The sequence below is a fragment of the Carassius gibelio genome, chromosome B7, assembly GCF_023724105.1.
Source record: "Carassius gibelio isolate Cgi1373 ecotype wild population from Czech Republic chromosome B7, carGib1.2-hapl.c, whole genome shotgun sequence".
Lineage (NCBI taxonomy): Eukaryota > Metazoa > Chordata > Actinopteri > Cypriniformes > Cyprinidae > Carassius > Carassius gibelio.
In genome coordinates this window covers 39838862-39856626 of record NC_068402.1, presented here as the reverse complement: position 1 = coordinate 39856626, position 17765 = coordinate 39838862, and the positions used below count along the sequence as shown (strand labels likewise).

General features: G+C 37.5%; 5 protein-coding genes and 1 long non-coding RNA gene across 7 annotated transcripts in view; 4 read left to right on the top strand and 2 right to left on the bottom strand.

Moving 5' to 3' along the window:
* The window catches only part of LOC127962387 (histone H2B), a 966021-nt gene that overhangs the window by 859825 nt on the left and 88431 nt on the right, over positions 1-17765 (top strand). The gene's annotated exons all lie outside the window — the stretch shown is intronic.
* LOC127962369 (histone H3-like) overlaps positions 1-17765 on the top strand; it is a 931300-nt gene that overhangs the window by 826552 nt on the left and 86983 nt on the right. The window lies entirely within an intron of this gene.
* Positions 1-17765, bottom strand: part of LOC127962389 (histone H2B) — a 157851-nt gene that overhangs the window by 65631 nt on the left and 74455 nt on the right. The window lies entirely within an intron of this gene.
* Positions 724-3576, bottom strand: LOC127962412 (uncharacterized). The gene is made up of 4 exons (XR_008154576.1): positions 2907-3576; positions 2369-2533; positions 1786-1865; positions 724-1058 (listed from the first exon to the last, which is right to left on the bottom strand). It is a non-coding gene; the product is annotated as an uncharacterized LOC127962412 (long non-coding RNA).
* Positions 14408-14794, top strand: LOC127962398 (histone H4). Its single transcript, XM_052561971.1, has one exon. It carries the CDS (start codon positions 14436-14438, stop codon positions 14745-14747), a length of 312 nt encoding a protein of 103 aa, XP_052417931.1. The 5' UTR covers positions 14408-14435; the 3' UTR covers positions 14748-14794.
* LOC127962391 (histone H2B) lies at positions 15964-16436 on the top strand. Its single transcript, XM_052561965.1, has one exon. The coding sequence runs from the start codon at positions 16014-16016 to the stop codon at positions 16386-16388; it is 375 nt and encodes a 124-aa protein (XP_052417925.1). The 5' UTR covers positions 15964-16013; the 3' UTR covers positions 16389-16436.

The following is a 17765-nucleotide window of genomic DNA, read 5'->3' as shown; positions in this document are numbered from 1 at the left end:
TGTTTAGATATGGCTTCTTCATGACTTATAGAGTTTTAGCCGGCAACGGTGAATGGCACGGTGGATTGTGTTCACCGACAATGTTTTCTGGAAGTATTCCTGAGCCCATGTTGTGATTTCCATTACAGTATCATTCCTGTATGTGATGCAGTGCCGTCTAAGAGCTGAAGATCACGGGCATCCAGTATGATTTTCCGGCCTTGACCCTTACACACACTCTTAAAAGAAATGGTTCTATTTAGAACCAAAAATGGTTCTATCACCCGCTTCATATATGGAACTCCAAAATGGTTCTATATAGAACCACTTTAATGGGTTCCATAAAAAGAACCCCAAATGGTTCTTTGAATCCAAGTTAGATGGTTCTATATAGAACCATTTAAGAGTTCTTTATTATTAAACAAGTTAAAATTATTATTGAATAAGAAAATATAAACAATCCAGAAAATTTAAAATGTTTAAATTTATTCAACTGTTTATACAAAAAATTTAGTGTCATTTAAAATTACACCTCTGTATACTCTGTATTAGACAGCAAATTTCCTATTTAAGATGTTTAATTACATTTAACCATTTAGTTTGAATTATTTCATTTAAGCATTTTCACTTTGCAATAAACATACATAAGCTTGTTTACGTACATATACAGTACTTCACTTTTACATATATCTCTGAAATTAGGAAAAACAAATCATTTTTTATATTTAAAAGTGCAGATAAAAATCAATACATGAACAGTTAAAACAACTATTAAATAGCTCTACAATTTACACAAGTTGACTATACATTTTCAGTACATGCATTGGTGTTCTTTTGCCGTGCTGTTGTCTAAGGTTAAGCATATATTTTTAAATAAAAGTCATTGTGTGCTTAATGTCAACCGGGTACTGCACATTGAAGAGAAAATAGACTGCAAATAGGCATTCCACAGCCTGTGTCATGTCAATGTCTGCCTCTCTTATGATGTTCACATTGTCCATTATAATGCTGACACTTTCAGCCTTGAGGGGATCAGGAGAGCCGTTAAACACTATGGTTGGTGTAGCACCTTTGGGTTCCTATAAAACAAACATTTCACCTTTTGAGTGCTTTTCACCAATTAACAGAAGTCATCAAATAGACTTAAAAATTACCCCATAATTTACTTACCAAAAAAACAACCAATGTATATGACTGTTTCTCCAGTTTAACACAATCTGAGATATATTTAATAATAAAAAGCTTTGTAATGTGTTTGAATGTCAACATTACCACGTCAGTTCCACTTTGATTACTTTGAATCTCATCGGTTCTTTCGTTCTTTTAAATGAATAGTTCATGACACAACACAGATATGACAGCTAAAAACGTGACACGCAAGAACCAACAAGACTCATAATTATCGATGTAAAGTGCCACCCCATTGGATGTTATTCCCTTATCTATACATAGTCTAATTATAGCAACCTATCTTGGCAAATGTAATCTCACTAACGTACCATTTGTACATACTGTACCATTTTGCTTTAGAAGACAAGTATTAACCCCTGGAGTTGTACAGATTTATTTTATGATTTAAATTGGGGTGCCATTCAATGACATTACAAAGCAGTGCAAACAGAACAAAGTTTATGACTAAGGAAGAGAGTGAGTAAATTATAGGGTAAATGTAATTTTTTTTTAATTGTTACAAATTTGGCATAAGGGTGAGTAAACTGACTAATATTTTTATATTTGCATGAACAGTTCCTTTAATTCAAGTCAAGTGCATCAAATATTAATGAAACTACAGAAGACTATACTTACACTATCTACACAGTAGAGGAAGCTGGCGTTTTCTTTAAATAGTGCTGGCAATAAAATGAGTGCAGCATTCCTAACGAGACCTACAAACAGATACAAATTATTGTATATTAGGTACAGAAATCAATTAAAGGGATAGTTTTCCCAAAAATGAACATTCTGTCATCATTCACTCACTCTTGTTATTTTAAACCTATATAGCTTTCTTTCTTCAGCATGACACACAAAAAAATTATTTTGAAGAATGTTGGTGACCGAACAATGCTGGTCCTCATTCACTTCTATTATATAGACACCAAACCAATGGGCACCGTCGTTGTTTGGTTACCATCCTTCTTCAAAATATCTTCTACAGTGTTCTGAAGAAGAAAGCCATAAAGATTTGAAATGACAAGAGGTGAGTAAAGGATGACGATTTTTATTTGGGGGTTAACTGTTCCTTTAATATTTGCATTATTTTAATACATGTTTTCACTTATACAATTTATAGGAGCTACAACCTTTACATTGACAATGCAAACAATGCAACTTTACACTGGGCATGGAACAGATAGGTTAGATGGGGAAAGATATATGGTGTAGTTACCTTCTGTGGTTTCCTCTGCTAGTCCAATGAGATTGACGTAGTTTTTTTTTTTTTTTGACTTCCTTCTTTTGCACTCCTGATGATGTTTGGGGCCATTTCATTCAGAGATGTTTCCATGTTCTTCACCAAGTCGGTTCCAAACCTCATTGTCATTTCATGCAGAATCTTAAATACAAAACAACAGTACATGCTGTCTCAGTCCCAATAACACAGTTTTTAAATCAATTCCAAGCAAAGAATTTTAGTTGTTCTCTAGCAGATCATCTTCAGGAACCTCCTCCTCACTTTCATTGTTCTCTTCAAATAAAGTAGCCTTTTCAAATAGGGGATGATGCAAAACTTGTCTGTGCTTTCGATAGATATGGTTTCTGTAACTTGCAACAGTTTTATATCTTCTAAAACATCCCTCAATGTCACAGGTAAATCTAAAATCTGCTTGGTGGTTATGTTGCACTTGCAGGTGAGTTAGAAACTTTGTGAGCTGAAACTTCACAACATCACAAAATGAACATTTATAAATTTTCATCTGTAACGTTACCTCTGAAACTTTCTTTTGCATCAATGAGGTCTATAGTTTCAAGCCAGTGGCACGTGTCATCTACTGACCATTTATCAACCATGGTTATCTGGGGATTAAAAAAAAACAAAGCATAAATAACACTTCGTAAACCAACTATGCCTTAAACACACCTAACGTTAAACACACACGTAACATTTTTGGCTTTAAAATATTTGATTACTAAAATGTAACCTTGTGCTATCATCACTTTAATCCAGCGCATGCGTCACAGTAAACATAAAAAAACCGCTGCACTGCAACTGTGTCTTTGCACAGTTTTAATAGCGACAGACCGGCCGGAAGTTTTGAACTGTAGCAGTGTCCACTTTTCTGCTGAGTTTAGCTCCAACCCTGATAAAACACACCTGAACAAGCTAATCAAGATCCTCGTTTGGTCTGGGTTGGAGTTAAAAAACGGCACGAAAGTATCTTGCGGGCCAAAGTTCATTGAAATGAACGTTAAAATTCACGCTTCTGACTCGAAGCTCGTCTCCTTATAACACAGCTATCTTACTGTAGTTAACAATTCCATTAACATTAACAAGGAAATAAAGGAAGACTGTATCTTAATTAAATTAAAAACCGGAGCAAAATTAATTTAACAGGGCTAGAACCGATGGCTGACGCAGCCCTTCAGTGCTTCACGCCAGTGTTTTTGAGGTAAAATTTGCTTCTAGTATCAGTGTTTAACACAAGGGCTATTCTAACAAATATAAATATTAACTGTAATATAAAATATTTCGGTAAAATCATTTTAAAAACTTAACTTACCTTAGGGTATGAACGAGCAGAAATGGCGGACTCCTCAGTTTGAAAAATTAACTGTCACTTGCCTCGACTCCTCTCGCGATTCATCTTCGCCCATCCACCAATAGGAATTCAAGGATGACGCAACGCATATATGCCACAGGGGAAGGGTCTTTTTATGATTATTTGTTTTTTAATGTTCCCTTAGGTAGATTAAAACCATCACAATATGGTAAACAAAATAAAGAAAACTCCTGGTTAGTTTGTTTTTCTTCACAAATTGATTCGTCAAAAAGGTAAACTATAATGTAAAGTAATATAATTGTCATCCTAATGTACAGCTCAAATCATACATTGAGTAGATATTAATCTTTTTGACTACAGCAGTCATTCTCATGGGTCTTGACTCAAAATGCTTTGTGAATGTGTTGAGTAAGGATAATTATAGTGTAATCTTTAGTTTACACTTCAGTCATAAAACATGAATAATAGAACCATTTTAATAAAAAAAAGGGTTCTTTGCATGCAAGGGTTCTACATAGAACCATTTTTTTGGTAAAAGGTTCTATTGGCCAAGTACGGAACCCAAGGGTTCAATATAGAACCTTGAGGAACCCCTTTTTTTAAGAGTGCACAGAGATTGTTCCAGATTCTCTGAATCTTTGGATGATATTATGCACTGTAGATGATGATAACTTCAAACTTTTTTTCTCTGAGAAACTCCTTTCTGATATTGCTCCACAATATTTCGCTGTTGCATTGGGGGAATTGGTGATCCTCTGCCCATCTTGACTTCTGAGAGACACTGTCACTCTGAGAGGCTCTTTTTATACCCAATCATGTTCCCAATTGAAGTAATAAGTAGCAAATTGGTCCTCCAGCTGTCCAGCTGTATATGTACATTTATCTTTTCCGGTCTCTTATTGCTACCTGTACCAACTTTTTGGGAATGTGTAGCTCTCATGAAATCCAAAATGAGCCAATAGGTGACATGACATTTCAAAATATATCACTTTCAACATTTGATATGTTATCTATATTATATTGTGAATAAAACATAGGTTTATGAGATTTGTAAATGATTCCATTCCTTTTTTACTCAGAATCTGTACAGTGTCCCAATTTTTCTTGATATATCGGGTTTTTATAATGCAGTCCCTTTCAGATGTTAAAATTAATTATATTAACGTGAATCTAATGTTTTCTATTTTGTATTTAATACATCCATTGATTTGAAATCCCTTTGACTACTGTACTGTATATATTTGACAATACAGACATTGATTATGTGGGGACTGCATCCATTTCACAAAAAGTTGAGTTATAGTAGCTGATCTATTGGTGTAGATCAGGGGTCGGCAACCTTTTCGGCATGACGTATCATTTTTTATTTTTCTTGTTAACCACTCTGCCAACACTCTGACTATTTTCATTTATTGTTAAACCAACCCTTTAATATTTCTTTCCACTGGCATACACTAGATTAAGTGTTAAGGTTAACTAAAGCATTTATTTATTTATTTATTGTATCAGTTTTATTTTTATTATTATTATTTTTTTCTGGTAAAGAAGTTAAAGCAAAACTTTCAATATGAATATGAATATAGGAATGTTGCTTTGGCAACTGACTAAAATACTAAAAACTAAAACTGAAATATGACAAAATGGCAAAAGCACATAACAAAATTATAAATGGAAATGAAAACTGAAAGTGTAAAAAATAAAGGCTAACTCAAAATGCTATATTATCTAAATAATACTAAAATAACACTGGCACAAATGTTCTGCAGTTGTACCGTAAATAACCCTGAACTGGTATAATTCAGGGGGCTTTAGGATGCTTTATGGTGGGAGCAGGAGTGAAACACTCTCTGGCGTTGATTTGTAATACACGGAAGCAGTTGTTCTGTTCTTACCTTGTTGAGATTCTGTTGTGTCTCGATGATGTTCCTCTCCACTTCATCTGCATTCATCTGCAACTTATCATTCAAGGCCACTAAATAACTGACAGGTGGTCTGAGGTAAAAATAACAAAAAGTGTGTTTTTGTGAGAGCACTTTGATATAGTTTCAGTGAGACAAATACACAAGTTTCTGACATCATTGTTCCAAAGTACTCCTGCAAATGTAGTTTGATATGTTGAATCTCTTCATCTTAAAACACCTCACTTAATTTATCTGACATGCTGAGATGCTCAGAAAATAAATACAGGGCTTGAAACACTTTCGTTGCAAATCATCTGGCACAGACTTCAGATCTGTTATAGGAGAGCCATGGTACTAGCAAAAAAAGAAAATCAAAAACAAAACAAAAATTCTCACCTTATCAACACAATGCAGAAATTATAAAAAAAATGCAGAAAATTCTGTTTAACATTAGGAATCTAACATAAAAGTGCATACATCAAATTAAAAATTCAGTTTGACAGTGGATAGACATGACTAAACTTCATCAGAAACAAATTACACACCTCAAAAAGGTCTAACAGGTTTACTAATGAGCCACTCCACATGTAAAGATAAATTGGACTTATGTCATCTGATCTGAATGCATCTGCATATGAAACCCATCCAAATGAGGGGTACAACACAGCTGCACTGTTAAAGGATGAGATTATGCAATGAATGTTGTTATAATTTATTTAATCACAAACAACAAAGCAGCAGCATCATCAACAACAACAACAGCAACGACATCAACAACAGCAATAATAATAATAATAATAATAATAATAATCATTGCTGCACAAGAATAAACCGAGGGTTGAGAACCAGAAGATTGTATGTGACATTTTGGGAGAAATGGAGATATAGCTTTTGCTAAGCTCTTTCTGCTGCCAAAAGGACACAAGTGATTTCCTAATACTTGTAGAGTTATTCAGTAGAAAACAAAAGACTTAGCACTAAAAGTGATCAGCCAGTTGGTCCCAAAAAGGTGTAACAGCACTTACACCACTTTACTATTGAAAAATGTTTCAGTGTCCGGTTCGTTTGACCCTCAGTCCGGTTCGTTTGACCCTCAGAGCCCGGTTCGTTTGACCCTCAGTGTCCGGTTCATTTGACCCTCAGAGTCCGGTTCGTTTGACCCTCAGTGTCCGGTTCGTTTGACCCTCAGAGTCCGGTTCGTTTGACCCTCAGTGTCCGGTTCATTTGACCCTCAGAGTCCGGTTCGTTTGACCCTCAGTGTCCGGTTCGTTTGACCCTCAGTGTCCGGTTCATTTGACCCTCAGAGTCCGGTTCGTTTGACCCTCAGTGTCCGGTTCGTTTGACCCTCAGACTGCGGTTCATTTGACCCTCAGAGCCGGTTTCGTTTGACCCTCAGAGTCCGGTTCGTTTGACCCTCAGTGTCTGGTTCATTTGACCCTCAGAGTCCGGTTCGTTTGACCCTCAGAGTCTGGTTCGTTTGACCCTCAGACTGCGGTTCATTTGACCCTCAGACTGCGGTTCATTTGACCCTCAGAGCCGGTTTCGTTTGACCCTCAGAGTCCGGTTCGTTTGACCCTCAGTGTCCGGTTCGTTTGACCCTCAGAGTCAGGTTCGTTTGACCCTCAGTGTCCGGTTCATTTTACCCTCAGTGTCCGGTTCGTTTGACCCTCAGTGTCCGGTTCGTTTGACCCTCAGAGTCCGGTTCGTTTGACCCTGAGATCCCGGTTCGTTTGACCCTCAGTGTCCGGTTCGTTTGACCCTCAGAGTCCGGTTCTTTTGACCCTCAGAGTCCGGTTCGTTTGACCCTCAGAGTCTGGTTTGTTTGACCCCCAGTGTCCGGTTCATTTTACCCTCAGTGTCCGGTTCGTTTGACCCTCAGTGTCCGGTTCATTTTACCCTCAGTGTCCGGTTCGTTTGACCCTCAGAGTCCGGTTCTTTTGACCCTCAGAGTCCGGTTCTTTTGACCCTCAGAGTCCGGTTCGTTTGACCCTCAGAGTCTGGTTCGTTTGACCCTCAGTGTCCGGTTCATTTTACCCTCAGTGTCCGGTTCGTTTGACCCTCAGTGTCCGGTTCATTTTACCCTCAGTGTCCGGTTCGTTTGACCCTCAGTGTCCGGTTCATTTTACCCTCAGTGTCCGGTTCATTTTACCCTCAGAGTCAGGTTCGTTTGACCCTCAGTGTCCGGTTCATTTTACCCTCAGTGTCCGGTTCGTTTGACCCTCAGAGTCCGGTTCTTTTGACCCTCAGAGTCCGGTTCGTTTGACCCTCAGAGTCCGGTTCTTTTGACCCTCAGAGTCCGGTTCTTTTGACCCTCAGAGTCAGGTTCGTTTGACCCTCAGTGTCCGGTTCGTTTGACTAGAGTGAGCGCTCCATGCCGTGCTCGTATGCCGTTCGTTTATCCAGCTCTGGCCCGGTTGGAAGAGGGGGCCACGGCACAGTTCGTTTGAACAGATGAAGCTTTGTGTGCACTTCTGTCATCATTACGACCACAAACATATTCTATGACTAATACTACTACACTCTCAGAACAGAAAGTACATAATTGTACTTTTAGAGGTACAATGGCTTGTCACTGGGGCTGTACCCCCTTGGCATAGGGTTTCTACCCTTGTGATTTGTACCTTAAGAGACCAGTTTTGTACCTGTGGTGGCAATTTTGTATCTTTATTTAACGGTAAAAAAAATGGAGCCTTCAAAAAGGGTACAAAATTGGCTTCGACAGGGTACAATCCTTGATATGACACATATATATATATATATATATATATATATATATATATATCGGCGATACCTGCGCCCCACCGCCGGTCTCGAGTCCCACGTAGGAGATGGAAGGATATAAAACTGGAGCGACGATAGTGAAGGACGAGAGAGGACCAGGCCTGGGCCTTATTTTATGTTTTGGTTTTTAATTGAGCGCACCAGTCATCCGTGAGGGGCTGGTGCGCTGTTTTGTGTTTATTTGGAATTATTAAAGTTTAATTTCAATTGTGCGCCTCCTTCTTCCCAATGATTAGGAAGTTAATATTATTACACACACACACACACACACACACACACATATATATATATATAATTTACACACACACACGCTGAATTAAAATCCGAATTAATTCAATCCTTTCCATTTTCAAATTTTACATTCAATTTTCAACAATGTCTAACTGTGACATAATTTTCAGACAGATGTATAAATTTCAACATTTATTAAACAAATGGGCAAACTGGCAACTTTAAAGCATATACCAGACGTGTAGAGGTTAATTAGTTACATTCATTAAGTGTTGCACAGAAACATAAAATAGTTCATAAAACAAAATCAGTGGCAAATAGTTTTTCAAGACGGTGAATCTGCAGCGGCGAGACACACAATTCAACACGCTGTTATGAGTCAGAAAACAAATTTGCTATTAGCGCATAATGAAATGCCGCACTCAATGCGTTCAAAAACAAATATATTTACCATTTGATGAATTCTCTCATTTGAGTAGAAAACCTACCGAATGTAAAGTAATTGCTTCAGTCTTCGGCGCCACACTCCAGTAACGTTAAATCCAGGCCTCGCGGGAACAGAGGCGAGAGAGAGGACGTGTCAACGAACAAAAATGAAAGAAACGTAAAGCATAAATGACTTACATTGTAAGCACATTCTAAAAAGTTATTTTACGAGTAATGTTAATCAACTTTTTTGAGGAAACCGAATGATGAGAAACTTTAACGCTTCTGTAACTTACATCTCTGCACCTCACGATCATCATTAAACCTGACAAAAACACTCACAGTTAGTAATTTCTAAATGTGTTCACCACCAATCATATTGTGAGTAAATTTATCAACAAAAATGTTTTTCCAGTGTACTTTCATCAAGGGAAAAGCAATCCATCTTACCGTCTCGGTCGCTCGAGGAAAGAAAGTCATTGCCTCGCGAGTCAGCCGTTACTGAGAGGCGGCGTTTTTTTTTTTTTTTTTGTTCCGCACTTTTAGTGTAAAAGTGAAATTACACCATCACACTTAGAAGAAAAGGTTCAAAAATGAACCTTTTGAGGTTCCTGGAGATTGCAACTGTGGGGAAACCTTAAAGGTAATTTTTTAACCTTTTTGAAAAGGTTCTAATTAGAACCTTCACTTAAAGGTGCATTAATGACCCTCATCAGTTCCTTTATCAACCTTTTTCTAGATAGCAATAACATTATTGTTGTTATTATTATTATTATTATTATTATGATTATTATGATTATACATTACTAATCCCATTTCACTATAAACAAACCAACAAACAAATAAATAAACAATCATCCATAAATATTTATTACAAACAATCTAACAAACACATACATAAACAACAATAAATATCATGCATTTATATACATACACATTAATTTAATAAAACAAATTACAATAATTAGCCATTGTGGGTGGCATATTGGTTTTGGCATTATGATACCCTGACTTTTACTGAAAACTGCACATTATTTTTAGCAAACCTACCTCTACAATGGTTGCCATTTTTTTGATGGACTCCTGGTAAAATTATCTGTTTCTTTGCTGAACCTGCAGCAAATGTCATTTTTTTCTTCAGCATTAATCAAATATGACTTTTATTTTTTAATATGTTTTTAAGCTCATCCTTTGTCATTCTTTTCTCTCAAGAACTGGTTTTTGGTAACAAGGGCTGAAGACAACTTGTGTTCACCTGTTGCATACCTGAAAATAGAGAAAAACATTTTTACTCTTATCATTCTCTAAAATTATAAACTTACTGCATGGAAATTGCCATGTATATGCGCATTTAATCAAACAGACCTTGAATTGTTTTTGATATTTTTACTTTCTCCTGTCAAAGAAAAAAATCATTAAAAACTGGGAATGCAATAAAGTTGCTTTGTAATAACAACCAAATGCATAAATATAAGAAAATGTCAAAGTCAGTAAGTTCTTCCGTACATCCCGTTAAATAATTACAATAGTAAATAATAATAATTAGTAAAGGTGTCTACATATCTTTAAACACATGTAGAATAGTAACTTACTCGTGGTGGCTGTTGTCTTGCTGGCATCTCATTATTTAGGTTTTATTGTAATCTTATACATTTTAGTTCATCCTTCATTCTTTAGGATTTATGCCCTGCACCTGGACTAAGTGTTTGAAAAGCACTTTATATTTTATCCAGCAGGTAATGATCAACCTTGGAGTTTGGATTGCACCTAAAATTCACTGCCAATAGTTTTTCTTGATCTTTGTCCTTGTCTAAAGCAGCTGGACTCTCTCGAGCATCACACTCTTCAAGACTTGATCCTCTACACTGATTCTGATCAGATCTTCACTGTGTCTGAATGAAGGATCACGCACCCTAAGGTCACAAAACGCTGGACTTTTGGTCGTTCCTAGGATAGCAAAGTCCACTAAAGGAGGTAGAGCTTTCTCACATTTGGCTCCCAAACTCTGGAATAGCCTTCCTGATAATGTTCGGGGTTCAGACACACTCTCTCTGTTTAAATCTAGATTAAAGACACATCTCTTTCACCAAGCATTCGAATAATGTATCTTAAATTGTGAGTGTAGTTGCATCTGATCAAATGTGCATTTTTATTCATTAGCATGGGTTAATAATAATAATAATAATAATAATAATAATAATAATAATAATAATAATAATAATAATAATAATAATAATAAGTTTTATTTATATAGCACCTTTCCAGAGCTCAAGTACACTTTACAATAAACAAACAATAATAAAGACAATTGACAAAGAGAGCAGACAGAACAACAATTGTTGAGAGAATTGGAATTGGAGAGAGTTCCACATTTAGGGCCCAAAAACACTGAATGATCTGCCCCCCATAGAAGCAAGGCGATGCCGAGGGACAATGAAGAGGCTGGAACCGGCGGATCGTAAAGAGCGAGTAGGGGTGAAGGGGAGAAGCAGGTTACAGAGGTAGGGGGGAGCAAGACCGTGTAGAGACTTAAAAGTGAGAATGAGAATTTTGAATTTAATACGGTAAGCCACAGGAAGCCAGTGAAGATCATGCAGAATTGGGGAAATATGTGCAGAACGCTTGGTGTGGGTGAGTAGTCTGGCAGCAGAGTTTTGAATATATTGTAATTTGGAAATGGAGCTAGCTGATAGGCCGATGAAAAGTGCATTGCAGTAATCAAGACGTGAGGCGACAAATGCATGGATGACAGTTTCAGCATCTGAGATACTGATAAAGGGACAGAGCTGAGCGATACGACGTAGATGAAAGAATGCCAATTTAGTGATGGGATTAATGTGAGAGTGAAAAGATAGAGAGGAATCAAAAATAACACCAAGATTTTTAACAGTACTAGATGGTTTGATAAGAGAGCCGGCGATCTCACAGGTGAAGTTAGTAGGAATTTTATTAGTGAGTGATGAAGGTCCAGTGAAAATAATCTCAGTTTTGTCCATGTTAAATTTTAGAAAATTTGAATGAAGCCAATCTTTTATTTCATGCACACAAGCAGAGATTTTGTCAGTTGTGAAAGATAAAGTTGATGTACAGGTAGTATATAATTGAATAAACTAATTAAGTTAAACTAATTTTAGTTTGTTGGATCAGCAGCTATGCTAATGATGTCTCGATGTGTTTCTCTGTTTCTGCTGGGATCTTCATCCCGTGGTAACTAGGATTTACACAAGCTCCAGTCTGGATCCAGAACACCTGAGAAGAGATGATGCTGACCCTCAGAGGACCCCAGATGATGCTGACCCTGAATCAACAACAGAACTAACAAATATTGCTGCAAGTGTGACTGCATCATAACTATTACTTCTTAATAATATTAATAATGTTTATCGCCTGGCTGACTACGTCTTGTATTAATTTTTTCTAAAAATCCTGTCAAACCTGCACAAACTGACAGTCACCACCATAAGCTACTACTAAATATTGTAGAAACATAATTTTCTGTAAAGTTGCTTTGTAACAATTCGTATTGTAAAAAGCGCTATACAAATAAACTTGAATTGAACTGAACTGAATTAAATTCAAATACTGTACGTTAAATCCGGCTGACAGGACTCTGAACCTCAGCGCTCATCTCGTTATAGATCAAGATAAAGGTTTTTAGGTTGCACTTTATTTTACAGTATGTGTACTAACATGTACTTATAGTGTACTTACAGTGTATTTATCTAAGAAAGTTCTGGTAACACAAGGTAACTACATGGGGTAGGGTTAGGTTTAGGGGTAGGTTCAGGGTTAGTACCTAGTTATTACATAGTTATTGTAATTACTATAATAAGTACATAGTATGTACATGAGGAACAGGACTGTAAAATAAAGTGCTACAGGTTTTCAAACGAAGAATCGGAATATCAGATAGATAGAAATATAGAAAGACTAAATAAAACAAATACCGATGCATCTGTTAGTGGATGCGGTGTGTCACGTGACAATCATGATGCGTTGCCATGGAAACAAGGAGTCAATTAAAATATTTGTAATTTACACGTGAAAGGGTTGATTTTAAAAAAAGAAATATATAGATATATATTTTCTAAGTAAACAACAATAGCCCAAGTTTAGTAAACATTTTTTATTGAGACTATAAAAAAAAATAATTCTGCATCTATTTTTAGGTGTTTTTAGGCTACGCCAGTGCTTTATAGACTCCAGATGAAGTGCTTGATGGTGTGTGGGCACACATTTATATTTACAGCCAAACCAAGAAAAGTTTAATTATCATCAGGAACACCTGCAGCTATCGAGGGACAGTGGTATGAGTGGACCGCCACGAGGTACAGGACCCAATTGTGAGGGGACCAACTCCTCAAGAATGTGTGCCAGGAAAGACTTGAGATTTATCTGACTGAGATTTACACATATATATATATATATATATATATATATATATATATATATATATATATATATATATATATATATATATATATGTATATTACTTAGTCTGCACTCTTGTTCATTATTATTATGATGTTTTAATGTTTAAATACACTTTCTTTGAGTTAATATTGTTCTTACCAAGTGCAGAAAAGAAAAATACAGAGCTATAGAAACATCGTAGTGTTTATCTGTGGCGGAAATAAGTTTTCTCTGCGTGACATAGTTTCTGGTTGTGTGTGAAAAAGGCTAATTAGCATCTTGGAAGAGAGAGCAGGTTAATATAGTCTTACAGAGACACATTTCATTGCATTGGGAGCAGCTCAGTACTGAAGTGAAAGTGATATACAGTCAAGTATGTCTAGTTATATGATGTCTGTGTTTTCTGAGCCCAAGACTCAACTGTTTTCTCCAGTTCTTTCAGATGTGATGGTTGGTGAGACTTTCTTTGGTCTCTCCTTGCTTTAGGACAAAAAGACACAAGTCGTCTTCCAGGCAGATATTTTCTGATGATTGGAAATTTTTCATTATTGCCTTGATGGTAAAAATATTAACTAATATTCACTTGTATGTGAAAATGATATATAATACACGCCAGAGTATTTAAATAAGAATAATTTCCAAGAGAACAAGGGGATAATAAATATTTCGTTTTTTATGTATTTATTGTTATTATTTATTTATTTTTTATTGTTCCAGGGTACACATTTTATTTTAATTTTTTTTTTTCCTTTCTGTTTGTGATATCGATACTTATTTATCACCCATGTGCGGAACGCCACTGAACAGAAAGCAGAAGAAGAAACAAAGGACAGTCATCGTTTCCTGCTCGAACTAGAGGGAGGGGTGAGTCATGTGACGCGCAGCTGGTTTCACTTAGGTCCTGTAAGCAACTGTAAACTTCCTCCCTGCAGCAGTTAATCTATGGTATTATTCGTCGTTTTACAGAAACAAAGCCCATCTCATCATGTCTGGAAGAGGCAAAGGCGGTAAAGGACTCGGGAAAGGAGGCGCTAAGCGTCACCGTAAGGTGCTGCGCGATAACATCCAGGGAATCACCAAACCCGCCATTCGTCGTCTAGCTCGCCGCGGCGGAGTCAAGCGCATCTCCGGTCTGATCTACGAGGAGACCCGCGGTGTGCTGAAGGTGTTCCTGGAGAATGTGATCCGCGACGCCGTCACCTACACCGAGCACGCCAAGAGAAAGACCGTCACCGCCATGGACGTTGTGTACGCGCTCAAACGACAGGGACGCACCTTGTACGGCTTCGGAGGATAAACCACTTCAGATCCGAGAACAAACCCAACGGCTCTTTTAAGAGCCACCCACACTCTCACTTAAAGAGCTCATGGTGCTGTTGTGTGCTTTACATGAGAACTACGTTTACACAGTCGTTACAGATATCAAGTTTAGTGTTGATTATAACGTTGTCGACATACTTTGCACCATTTGTATTTTAACTAAGCCCCAAGGCAGTGCACTGGGTACTTTCATTGAAACATTAAAAACAAAAGCCGATATAATGGCATGATTATTATAATGTAAGTTAAAAGGTAATATCTGATTTAAAACTCCAAAACGTAATTCTATTGACCAGGGCCGGTTTTCAGGGTGAGTGGAGATCCGGGGCTTAGCCCAGAAAAATCCATTAAATATAAAATTTGGAATACAGAAATATGAAATTATGAAGAGCTCATGGTGCTGTTGTGTGCTTTACATGAGAACTACGTTTACACGGTCGTTACAAACAACAAATTTAGTGTTTACAGATAATGATTTACAGATACTTTCCACCATTATTATTTTAACTTTGTCTTAAAGCAGTGCATTGGGTACTTTTAATTGAAACAAAAAAATAAAAGCTGATATTATAGCATGCTTATTATAATCCGTTTAAGTTAAAAGTTGTATCTGATTTAAGGCTCAACAATGTAATTATATTGATGTTGAAGAATCCGAGAAGAAGATAAAGACGAATGTTTCTGTCTCGAAGGGACTTTTTACTAAGCATTTCTGTAAACTGTATAACAGGGCTCCAGGTTATCAAGTCATGTCACCTTTATTTATATCTATTTCATCTTTACAGTACTAAATATGAATATAGTCAATAATGCAAAACAACAATAGTAAACGCTCAACGTTAAGTTAAACGATCGATGCTTTATGGGTATTTTTTTCTCTTTGATTCCCTTAATGATTTTATAATGATTTCAAATTAAACGTGTGCCTGATATTTATCTGAAACATTTTTTGTCAAAATATTACTATAAAAATAGCGGGAAATGAAACAATGGAAACCCAGTCGGGTGGGTGTCGTTCAAACATGGAGTGATGGGTGGAGCTATAATTTAAGGTCCCGTGATTGGCTCTGGTTCCAGTTCAGTAACGCCTTGAATGATCCAATTAAATACAAGTTTATGGGTCTGACCAATGATAATATGGATTCACGAGGTCCCACAGAATTAGCATAGACGAGTGAATAAATAGCCCTGAATGAGTTCAGTCCGCTACTGATTTCTGAGAGATTGAATCGGAAACATCATCATGCCTGAACCAGCGAAGTCCGCGCCGAAGAAAGGCTCCAAGAAGGCCGTCACCAAGACCGCCGCGAAAGGAGGAAAGAAGCGCAGAAAGTCCAGGAAGGAGAGCTACGCCATCTACGTGTACAAAGTGCTGAAGCAGGTTCATCCTGACACCGGGATCTCTTCGAAGGCGATGGGCATCATGAACTCTTTCGTCAACGACATCTTCGAGCGCATCGCCGGTGAGTCGTCTCGTCTCGCTCACTACAACAAGCGCTCCACCATCACTTCCCGAGAGATCCAGACCGCCGTGCGTCTGCTGCTGCCCGGGGAGCTGGCCAAACACGCCGTGTCCGAGGGCACCAAGGCCGTCACCAAGTACACCAGCTCCAAGTAGAGCAGTCCGACCCCGAGACACACCCCAAAGGCTCTTTTAAGAGCCACCCATCCACTCACTCGAAGAGCTATTTGTTGTTTAACTTATTCATAAATTATGTGAAGAAGATTAAAACCATGTAACATTTATTTAAATTTAGATGATGTGTTTATCTATTTTTAATAATTTTGACCACAGTTGTCCCGAGAAATTTTTTCCTTCCCTTCAACAGTTATTTCTAAAGGGATAGACGCTCCAGAGGAGTCACTGATTCAACTATGTTTGCACTGGTAGTGACGCTGATCATCATGAAGTTTCCTCCATAAATCTTGAAGTCTAATCTCAATAAATCCACCGTGGGAGACTGGGTAATAGAAAAGTTCCTGGATGAAAAGCGGAGGATAACAATTGTATCTTTTACAAGATACTTTTGGATGTACTTTTGGTGTGTGATGAGCAAACCAGCCGAGTGGATGTACTTTTGGTGTTATTTTAATATTGGTTTAAAAAAAAAAAACCTACAGTCATTACATTTCCATTTGATTTGTACGAATTAACATACCACACTTACTATTCTAATTTGCATTTATTTAAAGTGGGCTTTGTGTGTTTTAAGTGCAACTTACAAATCCTTCATTCTCTTCTCCCATCTTGATCTTCAGAGAAGGAAACCGTGTTACCACAATAGACTGGAAGTTGAAGTCGGCTGCGTGCCGCCATCTTGTAGCAGAACTTCACTTGCGTTAGCATTCCCATTGACTCCCATTCATTTTGGCGTCAATTTGACAGCGTATAACTTTACATCTGAGGCGTTTAAAGACTCCGTTTGTCCATTATTTATTTCTAAAGATACACGACAATGTATAAAGGGCTCCATTGCCTTCTATGTTACAATATGGCCCCGTAGAAACAGTTTTTGTAAAAAATAGGCTAACGATTGCATCATAACCACTCGACTCTCTGTCGCATTACCGTACAGACAGGAGGAGAAGCTCACAGGCAATTAACTTAATATGGCGTACTGGCGTTACATTTTAAAATACTATACAAAATAATTAATCAGAATACTTACTCCTGCTCACTCACGCCAAAGAACTCCCCGCTCAAGCTCGCCGTCTCTGCAAGATTAACGATGGACGCACGCACAGCCACTAGAAGATTTACATCTGTCAGACAGGTTGCTGACGTCGTCAAGCTTAGTTTGAGTCTGCGTGTCTGAAAGGAAGTGCTAAAAAACGCTAAAAATGGGCTTCAATTGTCTCAGTTGAGTTCCAATGGGGTCGCTGTGTCCATTTCTTTTACTGTCTATGGGGTTTGAATCTAAAGTGTGCAGAGTGGGCCGTTGCCATCTTGGAAGCACGTAACCGCGTGACTCTCCCGGATAATCGAAAATGGGCA

What these genes read in the sequence shown, in the direction of transcription:
- LOC127962398 (XM_052561971.1), top strand. Translation starts at nt 14,436, where the DNA reads ATGTCTGGAAGAGGCAAAGGCGGTAAAGGACTCGGGAAAGGAGGCGCT.
- LOC127962391 (XM_052561965.1), top strand. Translation starts at nt 16,014, where the DNA reads ATGCCTGAACCAGCGAAGTCCGCGCCGAAGAAAGGCTCCAAGAAGGCC.